Source organism: Siphateles boraxobius, unplaced genomic scaffold, assembly GCF_051911475.1.
Source record: "Siphateles boraxobius isolate OS27281-9 unplaced genomic scaffold, OSU_SipBor_1 92, whole genome shotgun sequence".
Lineage (NCBI taxonomy): Eukaryota > Metazoa > Chordata > Actinopteri > Cypriniformes > Leuciscidae > Siphateles > Siphateles boraxobius.
Window position 1 is genome coordinate 2520001 of NW_027509222.1, and position 26685 is coordinate 2546685.

General features: G+C 37.9%; 1 protein-coding gene across 2 annotated transcripts in view; it reads left to right on the plus strand.

Annotated features, from left to right (window-relative positions):
* Window positions 1-26685, plus strand: part of dpysl3 (dihydropyrimidinase like 3) — a 54488-nt gene that overhangs the window by 11076 nt on the left and 16727 nt on the right. Inside the window, exons 1-8 of one of the 2 annotated variants that reach the window (XM_077224808.1) lie at window positions 1-391; window positions 11452-11540; window positions 12728-12912; window positions 14520-14684; window positions 15335-15396; window positions 15979-16059; window positions 23267-23335; window positions 23722-23842. The exon at window positions 1-391 is cut by the window's left edge and continues 850 nt beyond it. In XM_077224808.1, coding sequence (XP_077080923.1) covers window positions 353-391; window positions 11452-11540; window positions 12728-12912; window positions 14520-14684; window positions 15335-15396; window positions 15979-16059; window positions 23267-23335; window positions 23722-23842 — 811 coding nt within the window. In that variant the 5' untranslated portion in view covers window positions 1-352. The remainder of the gene's footprint in view (window positions 392-11451; window positions 11541-12727; window positions 12913-14519; window positions 14685-15334; window positions 15397-15978; window positions 16060-23266; window positions 23336-23721; window positions 23843-26685) is intronic. The other variant, XM_077224807.1, reaches the window with a different exon arrangement.

Below are 26685 nucleotides of genomic sequence, written 5' to 3' on the forward strand. Positions count from 1 at the left end.
TGTTTTACTAAGGCCAAAGACATTCAAATTACTTATAATAATTAGAGCTGGTCTATCATGAACAGTGTCCTGGAGACGTTATTAATTCTTCTTAAAAATAAAATGTCGTAAAAGAAAAGATGAATCACTTTTTGAATCGGTTCAGTGACCAGAGCTTTTCGGGAGAACCGATTCGTGTAAATGATTCAGCTTTGGAACACTGGTGTTGGCGCCTCCTGCTGGTGTAAAGGACACATGACACCCGGCAGGACATGAGGGAGGAGCCCGGCAGAGACAATCAAGTCCAGTGTGCGCCACCACCAACATCAGAAAAGAACAGAATAAAGACATCTGCATCAACCGAGAACTAATCATGTCTTACCAAGGCAAAAAGAATATCCCAAAGATCACTGTAAGTTGATACATTCATATTCATATTTTTAAAGCATATTGTGTTTTTTATTTTCACGTTTAACAAAAGCTGTAGCAGGATTAAATGCCAAGCACCAGTCGAGTCAAAAATGGTTGGGTTAAGCTGATATTGAGGAATTGGGATATGTGTCTAATAAATTGCTTTTGGCAGGAATCATATTCAGAGTGCAATAAAGTGACTGACGTTTTTTAAAATAATTATTCAGGATTAAATGACAGTGTGGTTGTGTATGTAGCCTAATATTGCATTGTTTTTTTTCTGATCTTTTCCGAATATTGTATAAATAAGGAATAATTTTGTTGGGTTGAGCACTGCAGCAAGAAAATCACGCCCATGACTGAGACTACACACACACACACACACACACACACACACACACACACACACACACTCTCTCTAGCACCATACAATACAACATGATTTAAAGCTGATGTTTTTAAAGGTTGAGTTCGTGTACATGGGTGTTGGTGAGAAACGTGTAATGTTTTTAATCATGAAATGAAGAGTCGCGGTTTTTGCAGTGATGTTCTTTGTCTCTGAGATCTTCTGCCTCGTGGTGCTGATGCTGTTCGACTGCGCAGTTCAGAAGCACACAAGCATTGCACGACATTTACTACTTTATTCGGAAAATATGCCTCTAAGGTGCCGAGAATGTAAAATAAAAGCACCTTAGGAAAGAAACAGTGATATTAAACATGGTTTCTCGTGTCTGTGGTGTGTGAGAGCGGAGTTGAGGTGTGGTTTTCTGCTGTCAGATGCTCTAGACATCAATATAATAGTTGAGCAGTGACCTACCCGAAAGAGAGATCTATCTGTGCACATTAGCATCAGGCCTGCACAACTGTCTGAACACACAATGCTTTCTGTCTGTTACCACAGGAAATCATTTCCTTTCACCCACAATTTGTAGAACAATCTACAAATGCACAAGTGTATCAAATGTGCACCTTGTGTTTTTGTAAAAACAAAAGAAAAAAAACGTAGTAACGTTACTTCCAAATGCGAGTGAGGTGAATTTTTCTGTCACTCGTATGATATCACAGAAAAATTAAACCACGATGCAATTAATGGTGCGTTCAAGTCATCTACTAAAGATCGTAAATTTACGAGTTGAACGCACATGAACGTCCCCACAATGTCGTAAATACGAATGGGAAGCTCGGGATTTTCTTTCAGCCCCGATCTTTACGAGTTTGGGGCGTGTCAGTGAGAAACATGGCGGAATACCACACAACTTAAAGGTATTTAGCAGTGATATTGTCAGGATTTTCTATTTTCACGAAGTAAGCTAATTACCTGCACAAAATATGGTGGCATATATAACAATGTAATATGTAACGATAAAGTTTGCAAATTAATTAAAAACATAAAAAAGCAAAGCACACCTGATGCACATTTCTTTGTTCTTTATTTTCTAGAACTAGTTTAAGAACCTTGCTGTATTTTTGTGTAATTAAGAGAAAGTACACCGCGAAAAGTGACTTGAGCGCACCTGCCGTCGTAAACACGACTTCCACCTCGTAAATACGAACTTTCCAGGAGGACTTGAACGCACCATAATTCCCGATTGATAGTCCCGCCCCATTTAAGAAGTCATTTCACTTGGATATACATCGCAAAAGACTATCGCAACTTTGCAAAATAAGAATTATCGAAGTCGAAATGGACAATTCTTATTTTTTATTGGAATATTGCAGTAATTATTATAAATGATTTATCTGTGCACATAATTTTTTTTTTTATTCATGGGCCTCCTAATCTTTAAAGTCCCTGTAAAGGAAAAAAAAAAAATGTAAACGCATTATAAATGTTAGAAATATAATGCTAAAACATATTACAAAGACTGAACTGTGAAGTACTGAATTGTGGAGTTAGACCGTTAAACAGTTTTTCACCATTGCTGTGTTCCGGATTTTTTGGGCGGGGCTAAAACGGGGCTCGATGACGCACTGGAGCCCCTGAGCTCCTGGACACGCCCCTATTTGAGCACTGGAGCCACTGAGGCTGGCCCCTCCCCTAACAATATTATAGAGCACATTCACATCAGTTTGCCGCTCAATCGCGACTTACTATCAGTACTAGTAGTTACTAAAGCCTTCAGTTTGCTAGCTAGCTAGCACGCATTCCGTGACGAACGCAATACTATATACTATATACCCAATACTACCTGGATGCGATCACGTACAAAAAAGATCGGTGTCCTTATTTACATTTCCGAAAAACGATCACATCAAGAAGAGGTGGATTCATTTTGTGAAGAGCCACCTTGATGGAGAGCTGAGGATCACCACCAAAACCCGCCTCTGTAGTGATTATTTTACACGGGATAGTTTTATAAAGTTTCATCGGAGACAACTGGGATTCACTGATATTCCGCTGTTACTGGTGAATGGGGCCGAACCGACTATCTCCCGCCTCGGCCTTCATCCTCCCGTCGCGCCGACAGCTGGTGCCATCATCAGTGCGTGCCCACCGTGCGAGCATCCATTCCTGTAGCGGGTGACAGTTGAGTGTGGCGAGGGCAGCTTTCCCGCGAGTGGGCGTGGTTTCAGCGCAGCCAGCGGACACGCCCCCAGCGTTTGAGAGCAGAGACTACTGCTCATTTTTTCAAGATTTTGATAGCTTATTTTATGTACTTGCCGGCTTTTTTATCTTTCAAATTTGGTTGGTTGTCTAATAACACATTTTTCTGTGGTGTGACAAACTCAGAACACATACTTCATTTTGACTTTACAGGGACTTTAATCAAAATAAATTTACCTCCCTCTTGCAGCAACATCTGTTTTCTTCTCCGATGATGAGTTTACTGGCCCGAGGGCGGGGCCACCTGTCACTCACATGAGATCAACCAATAGCAAACCACAACCATTCAATCATTTCCTAATCTACAAAAATCAAGCCCCACCCTACATTTATTCTTGTTTGAGAAGCCCTTTCACTCAAAAATTAGTCAGAATATAAAGAAAATACTATCACAACCTTCGTTCATGCCGACTTTTAATATACTATGGTGCTATGCGATTATTATATTAATATAGGCTACATACCATATTAAAAGAATACCATATTACTATGGTACATGAAAAAAATAAAAAAATAAAAAATAAATAAAGAACATGGTAGAGTAATATTCAAGATGTGATGCTCCGATGGAAATGCTTTTATGTGCACCAACTAGAATCTTATTTGTTAAACCAAGGAGCTTTTTACGTGTGGGTGGTTAGGGGAGTTCTTCCAAAATTTGACAAAATATTAATATTATTAATAATCATATGTCAACACAACCAAACAACCAAAGTGTTTTAGCATTAAATGTGATATTTAAATGTCAGCCTTTTGTGAAAATGACGCATGCTATAAAATCTTGCACAAAATGTACTTCTATACTACACTATATATATATAGTGTATGTGTGTATAAATTAATATACATAGTAATTTATAGTATAGATTTGAGCCTGGCCCCGTACATATTACAAAGGACTGGTCAAAGGACAGGGTGGACGTGTTGAAGTGTAGTAAAGGTTGGTCATGTATCTAGATGAGTAAGTTGCAGTGATTTGACTGCTATTTTGGCAGAAAAGCAGAAACTCTCATGAGCGTATGGTAAATATTTAGGTCACCAGGCAACAAGACTTCAGCTCTGGATGCATTCAGAGAGGTTTTCTTCAATCCCAGCCCGTTATCCCGCACAAGCATGGCTAATGCTCCACGCCTTAATGTCCTTTGGCTCGGCGTTCTCCCCCGCTCCCCAAACACACATAACAAACGACAGGCCTGTTTGTGTGCTCGGCTCAGATTAGACTCTGGCATTTGTTGAACTGTCTGTCCCTTACAGCGAATACACTTTCAACACATTTAGATCTTTGCTTTGTCAGCATCCTGACGTAATTCTTCAGCTTCTTTTCAAGGTTCTTGTTAGATTTCTCTTTGTTGTTACGTTTCATAGGAAACATGCATTTATAGCATATTCCTCGCTTTAAAGTGATGTCTATCACTGGCTTACTTATGGTTAAGCTTTGATGAATTAAAAGTTCAGTGCTGGTTTATGTGGCATTATAAAACGTTTTTTTCCAGTTCTTGATTCTGATTAGTCAATAGCTGTGTTTTATTCACGATGAAACAAGGCTATGACCGCTTCACCCAACAGTTCTGTGTATCACTACACAACACCCTTAGCAACCACTCTTAGCAACGTAAACATATGCTCTCATTGATCTTGTTCATTGAAGCTTACTGTATGTAGAGTAGAGTATTGTAAGAGAGATATCGAGTGAGCTTGAGAGTATTACCTGCATTTAGATATAGCATTTTCCTTCTGGTCAGTCCTATGTTCATAATAAAAATCAGTTTGAATGTCCGCTGCGATTTCTTGTCCTTTTCAAGAAGGTGTCATAAACTGGATTATTTTATTATTTTATAATGTTTCCTGGGGTGCCCTTATAATGTTAGTATGATTTTTACATAAAAAATTGTCATAATTTAGAAATAAAGGACATTTTTCCTAGCCTGATCGCACTGTTTAAAGGGTCTGTGTGAGACTTCAGTGTAAACGCCCTCTGCTGTGATTGGCTGCTGTGAGACTAAGTTCATTGTAAACGCCCACTACTGTGATTGGCTGCTATGAGACTTCAGTGTAAACGCCCACTGCTGTGATTGGCTGCTGTGAGACTTCAGTGTAAGCGCCCAGTGCTGTGATTGGCTGCTGTGAGACTTCAGTGTAAGCGCCCACTGCTGTGAGACTTCAGTGTAAGTGCCCACTGCTATGAGACTTCAGTGTAAGCGCCCACTGCTGTGATTGGCTGCTGTGAGACTTCAGTGTAAACGCCCACTGCTGTGATTGGCTGCTGTGAGACTTCAGTGTAAACACACACTGCTGTGATTAGCTGCTGTGAGACTTCAGTGTAAACACCCACTGCTGTGATTGGCTGCTGTGAGACTTCAGTGTAAACGCCCACTGCTGTGATTGGCTGCTCTGAGACTTCAGTGTAAGCGCTCACTGCTGTGATTGGCTGCTGTGAGACTTCAGTGTAAACACCCACTGCTGTGATTGGCTGCTGTGAGACTTCAGTGTAAACACTCACTGCTGTGATTGGCTGCTGTGAGACTTCGGTGTAAGCGCTCACTGCTGTGATTGGCTCCTGTGAGACTTCAGTGTAAACACCCACTGCTGTGATTGGCTGCTGTGAGACTTCAGTGTAAACACCCACTGCTGTGATTGGCTGCTGTGAGACTTCAGTGTAAACGCCCACTGCTGTGATTGGCTGCTCTGAGACTTCAGTGTAAGCGCTCACTGCTGTGATTGGCTGCTGTGAGACTTCAGTGTAAACACCCACTGCTGTGATTGGCTGCTGTGAGACTTCAGTGTAAACGCCCACTGCTGTGATTGGCTGCTCTGAGACTTCAGTGTAAGCGCTCACTGCTGTGATTGGCTGCTGTGAGACTTCAGTGTAAACACCCACTGCTGTGATTGGCTGCTGTGAGACTTCAGTGTAAACACTCACTGCTGTGATTGGCTGCTGTGAGACTTCAGTGTAAGCGCTCACTGCTGTGATTGGCTCCTGTGAGACTTCAGTGTAAACACCCACTGCTGTGATTGGCTGCTGTGAGACTTCAGTGTAAACACCCACTGCTGTGATTGGCTGCTGTGGGACTTCAGTGTAAGCGCTCACTGCTGTGATTGGCTGCTGTGAGACTTCAGTGTAAGCGCTCACTGCTGTGATTGGCTGCTGTGAGACTTCAGTGTAAACACCCACTGCTGTGATTGGCTGCTGTTAGACTTCAGTGTCAGCACTCACTGCTGTGATTGGCTGCTGTGAGACTTCAGTGTAAACACCCACTGCTGCGATTGGCTGCAGTGAGACTTCAGTGTAAACACCCACTGCTGCGATTGGCTGCTGTGAGACTTCTGTGTAAGCACTCACTGCTGTGATTGGCTGCTGTGAGACTTCAGTGTAAACACCCACTACTGTGATTGGCTGCTGTGAGACTTCAGTGTAAACACCCACTGCTGTGATTGGCTGCTGTGAGACTTCAGTGTAAGCACCCACTGCTGTGATTGGCTGCTGTGAGACTTCAGTGTAAACACCCACTGCTGTGATTGGCTCCTGTTAGACTTCAGTGTGAACACCCACTGCTGTGATTGGCTGCTGTGAGACTTCAGTGTAAACACCCACTGCTGTGATTGGTTGCAGTGATGAGCATTGAGCAGATGAGAGACTGTTGATTGCGTTAATGAAGAGATCTCATCATTGCAACGCAATTAATGCACTCACAAATTATTTTACCAAATAACAATGCAAACACACCGTAAATACAATAAGAGCTTTGTTGTGCAGTGTAACAGTATCATTGATTTCATTATCGAGTTTAGGCAAGTGTCCAGATAAACTCGCGCTGTTTGATTGACAGCTTGGGCTATTGGAAAGGGAGCGTTCTTTTGTTGCTTATTGTATAATTTGATCACAGTTTAAATAACAGATTATTTTCATCCTACTAAGAGAAACGATGTGAAGATGATCGCTTAGTCACTGGCTAGATTTACTGAAGCATAAACAGTATTGAGGGATTTTGAGGTCTGAAGTCTGAACTTGAATAATTACACATCAGAAATCACAGATCAGGCATTAGAATAAGCATGATTATTTACATGTTTGTGGCGTTGCTTGCAGATCCACTTCGTAAAAGTCTGCTGAGACATTTACATTGTTGAAAAAAACAAACACTTTCCTAGCATTAGGATCCTGTGGAAGGTAATGTTATTGATCATGTGTCGATCTTTTCTTGTTCTCATGTCACTATTCACTAACGAGCCAGTGGGCGGCGCCAAAGACATAGTGATGTAGACGTGGCGTTGATCTTTCTGCCCTGTGACGTCATAAGTCTACACTTTAGCCTTGGTTTCAATAAAGGCTGTTTTTGGAATAACAAGGAAATATTGAGTTATGAAACTTGCAGGATATTTTTGATAGTATAACGACCTCTTAACTGTCAGAAGATCAAGGAAAATTTTAATTCTCAGTTCATGACCCCTTTAACAGTTAAGGGGTTTTCCCGTGCCCTGACACGCTAGTCATTTGTCAGTTGTGTCTTGCTTCTCCGTGTTCACAAAAAGCTTCAGTCCTTTCAATATAAAAGTCTTTAGTACTGGACTGACTCACTCATAAAGACAGTCTTTGTCGCCATCTAATGGCGTAGTAATGTAACTTCTGTTGCTGTTCACGGTCAGGGACTATTTTTTGCAGTGGAAGGAAGGCTTTTAGTGATTTTTCTTCATAGAAGTTGCATTGATACATCATTTTTTGGCATTAATATCTGTATTGTGTGGTAACCGTTTAATAAAAGCAATAAGATACGAGAGCCTAGTGATGTATTGTGAATAAGTCACTAAAAGAATAATGCCCTTCAGCTGTGACTTATTCACGATATAGCATTATTGCTTAATTTGATCAGATCTAAGGCCCTGTTTACAGCTGGTGTTAAGATGTGTTTTGGTGGATCGGATCACAAGTGGACGACTCTAAACACAGGTGTAAACGGGTCTAAAACGTTTTGAGCTCGTCCACTTTCCACCACTTCCAGAGGGAGTTGAAAACACATTCGACCGGATTGCTTTCGTAGTGTAAACGCTCATGTGATCGAATGTGTTCAAACAGCCACTAAAAGACCGTCTTCTCTCCGTCTACTGACCTGATGAGTGAACATTATGAGAAGAGATCGAGCCAGACGGGGTTTAAACTTTGAAGACCCAAGTTTGGTTTGAAAAGAAAATACCAAGCACAATGTTCTCTCATCATTCCTGATTTCTATCACACACTCACTGCGTTTTAGAGCAGAAAGCTGAAGCTCTCTGTGTGTTTATCCGGTCGCCATCATATGTAAATTGCGTTAGTTTATTTCATTTAATAGATTGAAGAACCCTCCCCTTGAATAAATCAGGTCAAAAATGGTCAAAAGAGACGGATTAAAACACCAGGTGTAAACGGGAATGTGTCTCCCTCTTCTACTTGTGATCCGATCGACCGAAACGCATCTTAAAACCAGCTGTAAACAGGGCCTCTGAACAGTGTTAAAGCACCCATTTATAGTGCTTTCAAAATTCTTGTTGGTTCTCTGTAATGGTTTCTGGACACAAAATAGTTCCTGTCAAGTTGTCTTTGTCAAAATAATGATCAGACTGTTCCCTGTTCAAGCTTACGTTTTGAGTACTGAAGTGACACCAGTGACATCCTGTTTATGAACTGATTACTCAGAAAAATGTCACTCTGGTGATTTTGACCCTAAGTTGAAGTGATGGATGGAGCAAAGAACAACCCAGAAAACCTCAAGATGTGACTAAATTATATATATATCTGGGATTTAAGGACTTTAAATTAGCTTGAACAAAACAAGCTGTGGAAGAAATCAATTTTGAAAAGTTTTGATAATGTTAAAGGTGCAATGTGTGATATTTCTTAGGATCTATTGACAGAAATGCAATATAAGATCCATAACTATGTTTTCAGTGGTGTATAAAGACCTTACTCAATGAGCCGTTATGTTTTTATTACCTTAGAATGAGACATTTATATCTACATAGGCGCGGGAATCCCCTTTTATGAAGGTCGACATATTGTGACTTCATGTGTCTACCGTAGCCGAAAGCGAACAAACAGCGCTAAAGAAACCTCATTGCTTGACTTACTACTCTCTGCTGCTGACTCAGACTCAGACGACGACATCTTTTGTCTTACGTCGGCCACCGTAGCTTCTCATTCGAGTTTGAAAACCGAGGGATAGACCGCGAGTGACTTGCTGTTTGCAATTCGCAAAACTCACCACTAGATGCCGCTAAAAATTACACACTGCTACTTTAAGTTTTAAAGTCTCTCTTTAGTCAATAATTGTATCCCTTAAAAATCATCTTTGATCACCAAAATGACATATTTAAACGTTTTTCCTTGAAAATTTCTTCATGCCTTAAAATAGCTTGAATGTAACTCGACACCCTTGCCTCATTTAGTATGTGCGGTTCTATGAATATGCAAATGAGCCCCGCCTCCACTCACTCACTCACTCAGAGATCCACTCGTTGACGATCACACGTCGATCTGATTGGTTACAAGGTCGTTTGTGACGTCAGAAATACCAGCGATTTCAAACCGTGTTTTTGAGACTGTCTTTGGTTCACTGCAGTTTTAAGGAGAAAATACTCAGCAATGATGTCGACTTATGAATTTACACATGGTTTGTCTTAATGCAGATTAAAAACACCACACAGACATAAAACATGATTAAAAACTTGATTTTCACCACGGGGGACTTTAAGGCTTTTCTTTCCATTAGAAATGTAAGTTTACGTCGGTGCCCTTCATCCAGCAGAGACAGAGACAGCACTGATGCTGTGATTCATGATTACCCAGACAAACAACACACTGATCCATATGAGCTCAATAATTTATGATTTAAACATGTTTTATCACATGGACCTCATTGGCATACGCAATTTAGAAAACTATTGTGAAATGACGGTGTTTCCATTAACCGATGTTATGCGACTAAAGCGTAATTTTTTTCTCTCACGATAAGTCATTCCAGAAATCATGGTAAGTTTATGTATATCTCAGCCACCACTCTAGCCATTATTTTAAGTAAAAGGAGACATACTGTAGCGTGTTATCCAAGCATTAATGGTAAGGAAAGACCCTTATAATTGGGAGCGGCACATATGAGGTGTTTCTGGGAGGTTTTAGTACGCGATTTCACAGAGGAACTGGATTCAAAATTTTCAGATGAATAGTTAATAAATGATAATTAATGAATAGTTTAATAAAGAACTGTCTCGTCTTCTGTCCATACATAATGTGCCATCTTTAAAGAATGAACATGTGGAGAATGACACCAGGTGACCTGTAAATGCAAAAAAACTGTTTCCATTTCAGTTTTGCAAAATATTCCTTTTTCGAATTGCCTGGAAACCGCCTCATGCGAGTGTAAAAACGTTTTTTTGCGATATATGGGAGTTTGTGTGAAATTGACGTGTTTCCATTGGGCGTATTTTCAATTCGCAATTTCAATTTATAGGGTACTGGAAACGTGGCTACTGACTGAGGTTCTCCGTGGCACAGCTCACATATCTGAGGAATTTTCAGGGTTTGGAAGCAGTTTGTTGAGTTTCATTTGAGTAATTTCATGGGTTTTGGAGCAATCAGCTAAAAGTTTAGTGATCGTTTGACTATATGAACACAACTGACAATTATATAAATTATCTGGAAATATGGTCTGGAAATCTACAGAGAAGTCTGGAAAAGTATTAGCCTACATTTTGAAAATGCATAATATTACGTAAATAATGCAATAAATAAAAATGTTAAATAATACAACTATACTTTATGTATTTAATCTCACTTATTTAACCAATGTCTTTGCTGCTGACCTTTGGTGATACAATTCAACCATACCAATAAGCAAAAATTATTTTAGATATTAAAAGTATCTTTAGATTCTAATCACATTTGGAGGCTGAGTCCGATTTGGGATAGTAAAGTGTCCATCATATTCGCTAGTTTATGGTGACAGGATGCGTAAAAATAAGTGAAAAAGCGTTTTATGACATGATAGTATGTCCCGAAGCGTGTCTACTCACTCAAAAGAATGTACTTTTTCTTCACAAAAAGCGTAAATACTTTTAGGGCGTAATATAAGTAGGCGAATTGGGACGCAGCAAGAGTGTTGAATGTTCTTATCTTGCGTCCTATTCTTCTTCAATCCAGAACGGCAGCACAGCTGAAAGGTTTGTTTGAGCGGTGCCCTCTTTTGGTATGAAAAGGCCTTTAAATTTGACCCAAAAAAAAAAATTTGTAAGTAAAAAATCAATAAGCAAGCCCAGTCTAGATGAGAAAAAGTAATGCAAAAGTAATGTTACTCATTACTTTCCATAAGTAACACAATTTGTTACTTTTTTAGGGAGTAATGAAATATAGTAGCACATTACTTTAAAAAAGTAACTTTCCCCAACACTGATCCTCATTCTCTTTCTTTCTCTGTTTTATGTTTCCTCAGAGCGAGAGGCTTCTGATTAAAGGTGGTCGTATTGTGAACGATGACCAGTCCTTCTATGCAGACATCTATATGGAGGATGGAGTCATCAAGTAAGCTGCATTTACTCACACACACACACACACATACACACACACACACACACACACACACACACACACACGCACGCAGTCACGCGCACACACACACACACACACACACACACACACACACACACACACACACACACACACACACACACACGCACACACACACACACACACACACACACGCACGCAAGCACACACGCATGCACGCACGCACGCACGCACGCACGCACACACACACACACACACGCACGCACGCACGCACGCACGCAAGCACACACGCACGCACGCACGCACGCACGCACACACGCACACACACACACACACACACACACACACACACACACACACACACACACACACACACACAGCCATATTCAGCATCTGACCTCTCTTGGTCAAGTACACTGATGAGAAGATCTCAGAGGAGACGCAGTGATAGTGCCGTATACCAGTAGCACAGGGCAGATCGCTGTTTTATAACACAGGGTAGCTAATATAATAACTTATGACCTCACTGTGTATAGTCGTCACTAACGCAATTAAATTTGGGTCATTGAAAAATAAGGATATTGAAAAGATCCAAAATAATAAAAAAATATTTTAAACACATGTTCCAAGTTTCAAGAAATACAATGTTTGTACAATGTAAGTCTTAGCTTTTTTAACTTTTATATAATTTTCAACAAACATTTGTATTTAATTAAATGACTGGATGGTGTAAAACAAAAAGAAATTGTTGCATTAAAGCATTATGAACTTATGAACATTATGACTTTTTTTATCAACTCGTACTCCCTATTTGAGGCACTTAAAGGATTAGTTGTCCCAAAAATGAAAATTAATATTTTGTTTTCTATACTATGGAAGTCCATGGGGACCAGAACCTGTTTGGTTACCAACATTCTTCAAAATATCTTCCTTTGCGTTCAACAGAAGGAAGAGATTAATTCAATTTTACAATAAATTGGTCAAAATATTGATAATTTTAGTATTCTAATAATTTCCGTTTAATACATTTTTACAAGTATTTTTTTTTAGAATAAAAAAAAAAATTCTGTTATGATCTGAGATGGGTTATTCAACATTAAGCATTAATCATACTCAGGAATGGTCTTCATCGATCCAATAACATTTAATTCATAGTGTAATTAAAAAGTTTTGCTTCATAATCATGTTCTGTCAACTTTAAGGCAAATTGGTGACAACTTGATAGTACCCGGAGGGGTGAAGACCGTTGAGGCCAATGGGAAGATGGTGATTCCTGGAGGAATTGACATCCACACCCACTTACAGATGCCCTTCAGGGGTACGACAACCGTGGATGACTTCAGCCAGGGCACCAAGGCGGCTCTTGCTGGAGGAACCACCATGATCGGTAAGATCTGTCATATTTATACAGAACTCTGTTACACTTTATTTTACAGTGTCCTTGATACATATGTTACATGTACTTACCATAGTAATAACAGTAAATTATGCATAATTACATGCAACTAACCCTCAACCAAACCCTAACCCTATAGTAAGTACATGTAGTTGCTTAATATTACTCAGTACAATATATATAATTACACTGTAACACGGACAATATTCAGGATATAATATTCAGGATACTGTATACCTTACATGTGGCGTTCAAATGCAGCAGGAGACTTTTGTTAAGAAATTAGACGGCTTGAACGTTTAAGCACATTAAAATGAGACCTTTTAATGGACCCAGTAAAGTGCATTAAAGCTGTAGAAGCTCGATGCTTCACAGACACGGGAGAGTATGTGTCTGCCTGTGTGTATGTGTGTGTGTGTGTGTTAATAATAAACATTGACAACAATAGTAGCCTTCCGGCAGACCACACAAAGCTCTTGTACACGGCCCACAGTGAAACTGGAGTTCTGTGGAAAGACAGCAGCTCTTTCTGACCACCGCAGAAGAAAAAGTGACAACAGCTGGTATATAAAGCTGCGTTTACCAGGGAACATTAGCACTGATTCATTTTAGAGTTGAAGACCAGCTGCACGTATCCCTTTGTTCCCACAGGAAATGTTTAGTAGATTATACATGTAGATAATATAGAGACAATGAAGAAGTAGTGAAAACACTGAGAGACTCCTTGTTAAATCTCTTTAGTGTGTGTTTTGGAGGTTTGCTTTAATATGAGTGAAATTAGCTGTGTGCTACATTTATGAGCACAGTAATAGTATATTTTGTGGCCAGCACTAGAAGACCACAAGAAGCCCTCCTCTAATGCTGACGGATCCAATGTCTTTTACAGAGAGTTTGATGACTAAGGCCAGGAACAGTTTATGCATACTTGCATCCAGTTCGAAAAGTTAGCACTGCAACGATGCTAATAAGAGGCTAAAATAACCAAATGCCAGTACATGTGTTGTTCACACACTCGCAGCTGTGTATTTGCACTTGCGTAAAATATGTTGCTCATGCCATGACCAGGTAAAAAAGGAAGCGTGGCAACTATTAACTATTCTGTGAAAAATCCACAAGGTTTTTGTTGGTATGCATAATCCGAATTTCTGAGTAGATTTTGACAGTAGCACACATTTCAGTACTCGATTTAGCATAAGTAAAGGTGTGTGCTTTTAAAAATATAGGGAATCATCTGAAATCACAAACTTCCCTATTATATAGTATGCGAAAAACATTATGTGACAAAAGACGTATGTCTGAATTCACAGTACTCATAAAAGAGTTGGCAAAAATGACCCAGATTACCTACAGTGCTACTTCCAGTGAGATTTATATAATGGACACTTTACCATCCCATGAGGCCATGGGAGAGGATTTATGAATGGCAGTGAAGCGATGTAACTGATGCTGGTAGGTCATGTGACTGTAACAACAAATATTATAGTACATTCGGATTACTTCTAATACTACACACATTCATACTATATAGAACATACTTTTTAAGCGTTTGAAAAGTAATTACTTATTCAAAATGTCCCTCTCTTATGTATCGCCTGCAGTGGATCATGTGATCCCGGAGCCTGGCGCTAGTTTGGTGGAAGCGTTCGAGCGCTGGCGTGAATGGGCAGATGAGAAAACATGCTGTGACTACTCTCTGCATGTGGACATCACACACTGGAATGACAGCACCAAACTAGAGGTCGAGAGCCTCATTAAGGAGAAAGGTGAGGGATCTTTTACTATTACGTCCTTGAACAAGGGATTCAAGCATTCAAGCATGGTAAGAATTCAGTTCTGAACTGTTCCAGAAAATAGTTCAGCATACAAAAAAAAAAAAACTTCTGAAGTTATAAATACATCTACCAGTATGGTATCCCATAGGGAATGTGTTTTGCTTTGACTAAAGATATTCTTGGTCATTTGAGCTATTTCTGTATAACCAACAAATGAGCGCAGAATCGGTTCCGCCACATATTATCATGTGACAACTAATAAATCACTGTGCTTTAAATACAGTAGAGCATTTAGTGTTTGTTAGAAAATACTTATTAAATCAATATTAATGAGTGATCTTTTTTTTCTTTTATCTGAAATAATATTGAAATAATATTTTCTTTTAAGTTAAATATTGTTGGTTGAAGACTGTTGTCTATAGAAAATCTAAATTTTTCTTGCCCTGGTCTGGGCTTGATGCATCAGTTTATACTTATTGTTTAACATCCATTCTGGTATATCACCATCTAATCAATTCATGATGGATACAATCCCCACCCTACTTGGAGAATAGCAGTCGCATAACATTATGAAAGTGAAAATTGATAGTGAACGCTGTTTCATGTTGTGGTTTGCTGATTTATTGGTTCTGTCCATACAGGAGTGAACTCCTTCCAGGTCTATATGGCTTATAAAGACCTCTATCAGATGAGCAACAGTGAGGTAAGCTGAAGAAAAGTGGAGATTATAGTGGATAAACACGTTCTTTTCGTTTGATAATTTGTTATTTCTGTTATTTCTTTATGATTTGACCCTTAAAAATGATTTTCGTTGGTATAATATAATGTATTTCAGGTATATTAAACAGGGTGCCTGCAGATCCTTACAAAGCACTCAAGTGTCTTAAGTCTGTAAAAAGGATAAAAAGTCTTAAATAGTGTTTGTGGAGACATTTGTTGTGCTGTCTGTTTGAATGAATCCGTTCAATACAGTAATTTTTTTTCATCTTCACTCACGAATGTCCCCTCATTTTATTTTAAAGAATGTTGCTGTTTATTAATAAGGATTATTTATATATTGGTACACATATGAGTTATTAAATAAATAATTAGCTCTATGAATATTATACTTCTATTAACTGAAAATGGCTTGATTTTTAGACTTTAGTCACACAGACTTTAGTTTGTATGGTTCATCTGAACTAACAAATAACCATTCACCACTTGAACACATTGTAACATAAGCTATGTTTTCTTGTTAAAACCTTTAATATCTAATATGATTTTTCTATTTATGTTTGATCAGCTTTATGAGATCTTCACCTTTCTTGGAGAGCATGGAGGAATTGCACAGGTCCACGCAGAAAATGGAGAAATAATAGCTGAGGTATGCACTTTATTTTGCTTTCTTCACTTAACTCTGGGCCACTTTTAAAGGGGTCATGACATGAGAAATCAAATTTGCCTTGATCTTTTGCTGCGAGTTTCAGAGCTTACAACATCATCTTCATTATAAACAAAGCATTTATTTAATCAAGCTCGAAAAACAGCTCATTTTGTTATTGCGGGATCTGACGTCACATGGTCAAACACATTTACATATGCCCGCCTCCAGAGCAAGACATCAACCAATCGTTATAAATCATCACGCTTGTTAAATCATAAATCGTGTCAAAAGCAAATAGGAGACATTATAATGACTGATGCTGTCTACACTGATACAGTATACAGATGTGTGTTCAGATTATAATGACTGACGCTGATACACTGATACAGTATACAGATGTGTGTTCAGATTATAATGATTGACGCTGATACACTGATACAGTATACAGATGTGTGTTCAGATTATAATGACTGACTGTCTATACTGATACAGTATACAGATGTGTGTTCAGATTATAATGACTGACGCTGTCTACACTGATACAGTATAAAGATGTGTGTTCAGATTATAATGACTGACTGTCTATACTGATACAGTATACAGATGTGTGTTCAGATTATAATGACTGACTGTCTATACTGATACAGTATACAGATGTGTGTTCAGATTATAATGACTGATGCTGTCTACACTGATACAGTATACAGATGTGTGTTCAGATTATAATGACTGACGCTGTCTACACTGATACAGTATAAAGATGTGTGTTCAGATTATAATGACTGACGCTGTCTACACTGATACAGTATAAAGATGTGTGTTCAGATTATAATGACTGACTGATACACTGATACAGTATACAGCTGTGTGTTCAGATTATAATGACTGACGCTGATACACTGATACAGTATACAGATGTGTGTTCAGATTATAATGACTGACGCTGTCTACACTGATACAGTATAAAGATGTGTGTTCAGATTATAATGACTGACTGTCTACACTGATACAGTATACAGATGTGTGTTCAGATTATAATGACTGATGCTGATACACTGATACAGTATACAGATGTGTGTTCAGATTATAATGACTGACGCTGATACACTGATACAGTATACAGATGTGTGTTCAGATTATAATGACTGACGCTGTCTACACTGATACAGTATACAGATGTGTGTTCAGATTATAATGACTGACGCTGATACACTGATACAGTGTACAGATGTGTGTTCAGATTATAATGACTGACGCTGATACACTGATACAGTATACAGATGTGTGTTCAGATTATAATGACTGACGCTGTCTATACTGATACAGTATACAGATGTGTGTTCAGATTATAATGACTGATGCTGATACACTGATACAGTATACAGATGTGTGTTCAGATTATAATGACTGACTGTCTACACTGATACAGTATACAGATGTGTGTTCAGATTATAATGACTGACTGTCTACACTGATACAGTATACAGATGTGTGTTCAGATTATAATGACTGACGCTGATACACTGATACAGTATACAGATGTGTGTTCAGATTATAATGACTGACGCTGATACACTGATACAGTATACAGATGTGTGTTCAGATTATAATGACTGATGCTGGTACACTGATACAGTATACAGATGTGTGTTCAGATTATAATGACTGACTGTCTACACTGATACAGTATACAGATGTGTGTTCAGATTATAATGACTGACGCTGATACACTGATACAGTATACAGATGTGTGTTCAGATTATAATGACTGACGCTGTCTGCACTGATACAGTATACAGATGTGTGTTCAGATTATAATGACTGACTGTCTGCACTGATACAGTATACAGATGTGTGTTCAGATTATAATGACTGACTGTCTGCACTGATACAGTATACAGATGTGTGTTCAGATTATAATGACTGACTGTCTGCACTGATACAGTATATAGATGTGTGTTCAGATTATAATGACTGATGCTGATACACTGATACAGTATACAGATGTTTGCTCAGATTATAATGACTGACGCTGTCTACACTGATACAGTATACAGATGTGTGTTCAGATTATAATGACTGACGCTGATACACTGATACAGTATACAGATGTGTGTTCAGATTATAATGACTGACTGTCTACACTGATACAGTATACAGTTGTTTGCTCAGATTATAATGACTGATGCTGTCTACAGTGATACAGTATACAGATGTTTGCTCAGATTATAATGACTGACGCTGATACACTGATACAGTATACAGATGTGTGTTCAGATTATAATGACTGACTGTCTACACTGATACAGTATACAGATGTTTGCTCAGATTATAATGACTGATGCTGTCTACACTGATACAGTATACAGATGTGTGTTCAGATTATAATGACTGATGCTGTCTACACTGATACAGTATACAGATGTTTGCTCAGATTATAATGACTGACTGTCTACACTCATACAGTATACAGATGTGTGTTCAGATTATAATGACTGACGCTGTCTGCACTGATACAGTATACAGATGTGTGTTCAGATTATAATGACTGACGCTGTCTACACTGATACAGTATACAGATGTGTGTTCAGATTATAATGACTGACGCTGATACACTGATACAGTATACAGATGTGTGTTCAGATTATAATGACTGACGCTGATACACTGATACAGTATACAGATGTGTGTTCAGATTATAATGACTGACGCTGATACACTGATACAGTATACAGATGTGTGTTCAGATTATAATGACTGACGCTGATACACTGATACAGTATACAGATGTGTGTTCAGATTATAATGACTGACGCTGATACACTGATACAGTATACAGATGTGTGTTCAGATTATAATGACTGACGCTGATACACTGATACAGTATACAGATGTGTGCTCAGATTATAATGACTGACGCTGTCTACACTGATACAGTATACAGATGTGTGTTCAGATTATAATGACTGACGCTGATACACTGATACAGTATACAGATGTTTGCTCAGATTATAATGACTGACGCTGATACACTGATACAGTATACAGATGTGTGTTCAGATTATAATGACTGACGCTGATACAGTATACAGATGTGTGTTCAGATTATAATGACTGACGCTGATACACTGATACAGTGTACAGATGTGTGTTCGGATTATAATGACTGACGCTGTCTATACTGATACAGTATACAGATGTGTGTTCAGATTATAATGACTGACTGTCTACACTGATACAGTATACAGATGTGTGTTCAGATTATAATGACTGACGCTGTCTACACTGATACAGTATACAGATGTGTGTTCAGATTATAATGACTGACGCTGTCTACACTGATACAATATACAGATGTTTGCTCAGATTATAATGACTGATGCTGTCTACACTGATACAGTATACAGATGTGTGTTCAGATTATAATGACTGACGCTGATACACTGATACAGTATACAGATGTTTGCTCAGATTATAATGACTGATGCTGTCTACACTGATACAGTATACAGATGTGTCTTCAGATTATAATGACTGACGCTGATACACTGATACAGTATACAGATGTTTGCTCAGATTATAATGACTGATGCTGTCTACACTGATACAGTATACAGATGTGTGTTCAGATTATAATGACTGACGCTGATACACTGATACAGTATACAGATGTGTGCTCAGATTATAATGACTGACTGTCTACACTGATACAGTATACAGATGTGTGTTCAGATTATAATGACTGACGCTGATACACTGATACAGTATACAGATGTGTGTTCAGATTATAATGACTGACTGATACACTGATACAGTATACAGATGTGTGTTCAGATTATAATGACTGACGCTGTCTACACTGATACAGTATACAGATGTGTGTTCAGATTATAATGATTGACGCTGTCTACACTGATACAGTATACAGATGTGTGTTCAGATTATAATGATTGACGCTGTCTACACTGATACAGTATACAGATGTGTGTTCAGATTATAATGGCTGATGCTGATACACTGATACAGTATACAGATGTGTGTTCAGATTATAATGACTGACTGATACACTGGTACAGTATACAGATGTGTGTTCAGATTATAATGACTGATGCTGATACACTGATACAGTATACAGATGTGTGTTCAGATTATAATGACTGACGCTGATACACTGATACAGTATACAGATGTGTGTTCAGATTATAATGACTGACGCTGATACAGTGATACAGTGTACAGATGTGTGTTCAGTTTATGACGGACTCCATACGCTTGAGAGTTTGCAAAGAAACTTTTGTTGAAAGATGAAGCAGCGACTGTATTGAATCTGACAGCAGTTGCATCACAAACCGCAAGTAAATGATTTCATAATGCTTTGCCTTGTCTGTAAATTACGGCTTTACATGGATAATATTTTAATGTTTCCTATGCAGTGACGTTACTCAAACGCTGGCCATTTACTGACTGACAAGCGTTAAAGGAGCCGCGCCTTAAAAACAGAGGTTTAGAATGAGGGTTAAAAATACAAATTTTTTCCCCATATATATATTATATACATATTATTATACATATTGTGCTAAAAACCTTATTAACATTATAAGTAAATCTCGAGGAACATTAAAATAATAAAAAAAATCCACGTCTTGGCCCCTTTAAAGAACCTCTTTGGGCCACTTTTGAAATTGTTTAAAGATTTTTTTGACATATTCCATGTTAAAACATGACACATGAAAAGGGCTCTTTTCTTTTTTTCAGTAGCTAACATGCTCCAGTTTACTCAACCTTGATTTAAGAGGCATGTGGTATTACTGTAGGTGGACGGGACATTCTCATTTAAGAGAGCTTTTGATTATTCTGCATTCTTCTGAAATAAGGTCAGAACATTGCTATAAAATATGCATATAAGTTAAATATGCATCATATCCACTGGCATACAGTAACACATTGTACAGTAATTTGCAACATATATCGAAATGAAATCAATATCACGATATGGCTTTGTGTGATAGTCAAATTGCTCAGGCTGCAATATAGGTAAGTAATTATATGTGCTATGTGTAGTTCATGATGCTGTGTTTCAGGGTCTCAGAATGGCTTGCTTGATTTACTGTGAATCAAGCCATTCTGAGATTCTGTGAGCTGAGCAAGTGTAAATGAATAATATTTTGTTTAATATATTTAATAATTATCACAATAAAATCGTAATAATTATTAAGTCAAGTGTGAACACACAGGTTTTTCAGTTTTTGTGCAAATTCTCCGTCCCAAAAAGGATTTTACACTTAAAAGTCTTTAGAGTAAAACGCTTATTTTTTTTCTTTCTATGCCATACAGTATGCACTTCCCAACAAAATCACCCCAATCATTCTAGTATGATTCATTCTTTACAAATCTATTCAAGTCATCTGGTGAAATGACCTGTATTTTTTTCATATAGCAGAATATATTGCAGAAAAACAAAATATTGCAATCTCCTTTTTTTTCTGTATCTTACAGTGAATGCAATAAAAATAGCTTTTCAAACATCAGCCATTTTTTCTTCTTCAAATTAATCAAAATAATCCATAAACAGAAGGACTTACAGTAAGTAAGTACATTAAATCTGAAGCAGAATAATTGAAACAGAATTATTCTCCTCCTTAGTTTTGACCTTTTCAGAGTTTTCTGAGATATGTATGCAGTATGGGCTTATTTTACATCTCCACCATATATTCCTGGAGTAAATTAGATATGAAATGCTTTCTCAGGTCCAGTGTAAAGTTACAAAAGCAGTGAAGTGATGACACAAAGACATGCTGCATATTTCCATGACTGAGGGTGAGGTGAGGATATTTAGGCAGTCCATGCCCTCAACCCTTCTGATGAGTGGGAGGATAGGATACTGTACGTCCTCATTTCCCTCGTCCTGTTTCAATCATCTGGACATTAACAAGCCGGGCAGTGTGCGGGTGGTCTCAGCACATTACACATGATGCTTCTGCTCTGGCAGTTATCTTTGAACATCAGTTACTCTGCATACTTACATCATAATGCTATTGTAGATCCTGTAAAATAATACTGTTGTTAAGAAGTAAAAAGAATGATCAATACGTTATGACAACATATGTTTTTACATAGTATTAACTCTTTTTCAAGAGTTAAGAACAATTTGCACAATATATCGAAATTATCAAAATATCGCAAATGTATATATCGCGATATGAATATCGTAACAGCTTGCAATAATCTGGGTCATGAACAAAAGACAAAGAGAAAATCACTCACTGCTCTTGGCTGAATAACTTTTGTAGCTTTAATAAGAATCAGTAAATATTTCATTCATACAGTAAAAACTAAGCAGTGTTTTATTTTTACATTTGATTATTCAGTTTCTGTTGTTAAATATTCCTAACGTAGGCCTACCTGAAACCCTAAACCCCGTGGTTTACACTGATATTAAAATAACACTTCTTATGCTACAGTAAAACACTGATGTTCACTTTCAGAAGTTGTTTGGGATGTTTTCTTTTAAAAAAGAAGAATTTGACATTATCGTACCGCATATCGAATACCACATTACAGTATTTAATGAGTTATCGCATATCGCATTTTTCTTCAATATTGTGCAGCCCTATTATTGATAATCTTTGTTTGTGCTAAGTACCCTTATTTTGATTTGTTGATTAACATACTAAAGCACATGTGAAGTACTTTATTATAATTTGAACTGAAGTGACGGTTGATATTATTATGTACTAAATTGCAACTTTCTTCAATACAACTGTGTAATTACAAATATATCTAAATATATGACATACAAGTTTCAAAACAAATGACAAATTGTTGAAGTATAGACGTATGAAGTGTATTAGTTTACCATAAATGCTCGTCAGTACATTTGGCAGTGCACTTTAATCATATTTCAAAGACAACAGAAGCAATTATGAAATTACAAATCATGATGAACAGTTAATACACTTCTCCAGGCTCGTCCATATGTACATTGCGTGAGCCTATTTCGTCCATTGGATGAAAAAAAAAAAAAACCTTGAAGAAATCAGGACAGAAGTGCTTGAAAGTGGACAAAAGAGACGGATTAAAACACCAGGTGTAAACGGGAATGTGTCTCCCTCGTCTACCTGTGATCCGATCCACCAAAACGCATCTTAATATCAGCTGTAAACAGGGCCAGAGAGTCACTAATCTACTTTGACTGTGTGTTCTTCAGGAGCAGACCCGCATGCTGGAGATGGGCATCACAGGACCTGAGGGACATGTTCTCAGCCGCCCGGAAGAGGTCAGTGACCACATATAACAGTTGTATACTGGTTTATCTGGTGGTATATCATTTCATAACATCACTGCAATCCCCATAAAATATTTGTTTCCCAATTCTTAACGTTTGTTTCTTCAAAACTTGACGTAAGCCCACCTCACAGAAAATTGGCCCACTCACAGATCTAATTTGTCTGGCATCAGTCTATCAGTGATCTTTTGCAGACATGATCCATGATCTAATTTTTCTGAGGTCAGTCATGAAAGTAGAGTGGCAAACTAGATTTATAAGTTATTATACTTATGCATAGAAATAAATCAACATAGTGTATTGTCTGAGGAACTATGTGGGATACATAGACACAGCTAAATCTGTTTTGCATTATGTATGTGTGTGTGTGTGTGTAGCTAGAGGCTGAGGCAGTGTTTCGAGCCGTCACGATTGCCAGTCAAACCAACTGTCCTCTCTATGTGACCCGCGTGATGAGCAAGAGTGCTGCTGACATCATCTCACAGGCCAGGAAAAAAGGTAAACAATAGGACCATTTAAAAAAATAAATAATCTAACAAAATTAATCTTGAATGAGTGATTCTCTAATTAATGTCTCGTAATGGGGCCAAATTTAAACAATATCAACACATCCATTTTTCAACAAAAAAAAGAATGTACAGAATATTTTTGATATTTGTTAAATTTACCATATTTTATTCATAATCATCTATAACTGTGTGAATACAAACAATGTTATGGAGCAGTTTTAGAGTGGAACACATTGAAATGTCCAGCAGTGTGAGCATGTCATCAGCGTAACGTTTGAGCTTTCACAGATGTCGCCTGCAAGTTTACACATCTAATCCAGTTAAATAAACCTTTGCCGAGCTACAGTCATCATTGACGTATATATTCATGACCGTAATGACCTTCAGTTGGATACAACTGTGTCTCTGTGTGTCAAATGTGTAAATAACAGTTTTACTTTTATAAATGTATTACTTTTAATTTATCGTTTCATTACATGTTAGCTGTCTATGCATTATTTCCACTTGTATGAAATGTTTATTTTAAATGCACTGCCTGGTTTGTTGTAAAAGTTCCACAATCCATCATCATAATAATCCTCACTGTTTAGTTAAATCATTCAGATAAAATGCTCTCTTACATAAATTAGTTCAAAGTAAATAAATAGTCATGATTACAGTTTCAGGGAAGCGAGAAGTACTTGGGAGTACAGAAGCCAGCCGATATCATTTTAGAGAACAATTAGGTCCCACTTTATATTAAGTGGCTTTAAGTACTATGTATCTACATCGAAAAATAAGTACAATGTACTTATTGTGTTCATGTTGTATTGTAAAACACTTTTGCTGCTATTTAGGTGTGATACGAATACGATTTGGATCAGGTTTGGTGGTATGGATCGGTTTAAGGCTGGGTTAAGGTGTAATTAACAGTGTAATTATACATGAAATTACATAAATTAATTAAATCTGTAATTACATGCAGGTATTTTCAAAATATAAGTACAATGTAAAAACATGTATGTACACAATAAGTCCATTGTATCAAATTATTAATTTCAATTTAAGTACATTGTACTTAAAGCAGCTTAATGTAAAGTGGGACCAAAAAGGGTCATCAAATTAATTGAATGATATGATAGTTAATAAAAGAAAAGGTTTCTCCTCTGGTTTTTATCTCTGGACTGTTCAGTTCTAACTCTCTAACTCTCCTGAGTGCTTTGTCGGACAAAATGGAGAATGGCGAAGTATGATTGGTCAGATCACCTGTCAATCAAGCTCCCAGCAAAGGGTCAATTAAGTGCATCACCCAGGTATTTAAATTGCACTTTTTCTGTTTGGAATTTTCACTAAATATATTTCTAAACATCATAGAATAGTGCATAAGTACGTGAATTGCGACACACCTTCAGATTTCATTTGAAAAACTTCTTTTATGTTCTGAAGATGAATGAAAGTCTTATGGGTTTGGAATGCCTGGGTGAGCAATTGATGACATAATTCCTACAGGATTTAGTTAAAACATTGTAATTAATACAGTACTACAACTTCTGAGCCTCTAACTTTCTCTTTGTGTTTGTGATGTGAAGTCTCTTGACTTGTTCGGGTTCAGACTGTCGGAAGCTAGTGTTTTGAGGCACACAACACACTGCGGTCTCTCTTCATTACTCACCGTTATACTGGTGAATCAGAAGGCGAGATATGTCCAGGCTGGTCATCAGTTTACTGTCGCTGCACCACATCCAGTGTAGACAGCATCACTGATTATAATGGGTTCTACTTGCTTTTGTCCCGTCACGTCGCACCGCTCTCATCTGGTGTAGACTTGTTGTTTTGGTAGTTGTGACATTTGATGTAGATTCATCATCTGCTTTACGTTTACCTGGCACCGGCAGTCCGTACACAAACTTGTCCATTCTTAATGCAGAAGCATGCATCATTCATCTATATTTTTACACAGCGCCCTGCAAAAATCAATTCAGATTCTTCAATGACACAAATCTAGTGGTCTGTTATTCCACAACAACAGCCATTACAGCTGATATCAGACCGCTCAAGCGGTTACTGTGAGACCTCTAGAGGCAATAACATATTTCAAATTAATAATATTTTGTGTTCAATTATAACGTATGTGGCAAGTAGCCGCGAATAAAAGCGGTATAATTTCACAGTGGGGTTTTCGATCACCCTAAAGAGGTTTCTTTAGCATAACAACCTGCTGACTGTACACTATCCCTTAGCACTACCCGGAATAAAGAGTGTAGTTCATTTCTATGGCAGCAGTTTTAGGTCACTGGAATGGTAGAGAGCGTTCCCAAAAGTGTTGTAAAATGATCTTACAGCATCTCTGTTGCACTATTCATCACTGTTCAAGTGTTAAATTGGGTAGTTAATCACTGTCTTCAAAAGGGATGCAAACCTCTGACATAGACTGTACCCCTTTATTCTTTCTGACTGTCCTGAAGGGAGAATAAAGGTTTTGTCAGTGGAGATTTATAAGGCAGTTTTATCCTCTGGATGCGTTTAATGAGATTTGCAAAGGTCTTAAATTCATTTTATTAGGGGTGTTTGCTATGAACTCTGTTAAAATCGCTCATTTATAGGTTTAGAGATTTGAACAAAGCCCTACTCACTCTAAGAATTAAACTTAGGCAAATAACTCATCCCACACTATTTGTGCTCCGATCATCTGGCTTATTGAAGCGAGGTGTGCTTTTACTTTTACTGTATGATTTTTGAGTGGCGGCCCAAAAAAACCCCCAAAAAACTTTTGCATTAAGGAGGGACCCAAGCCATATCCAGAGACCAGAATATCACAAACCCCTTTTCCACCAAAAAGAGAACTGGTTCGGA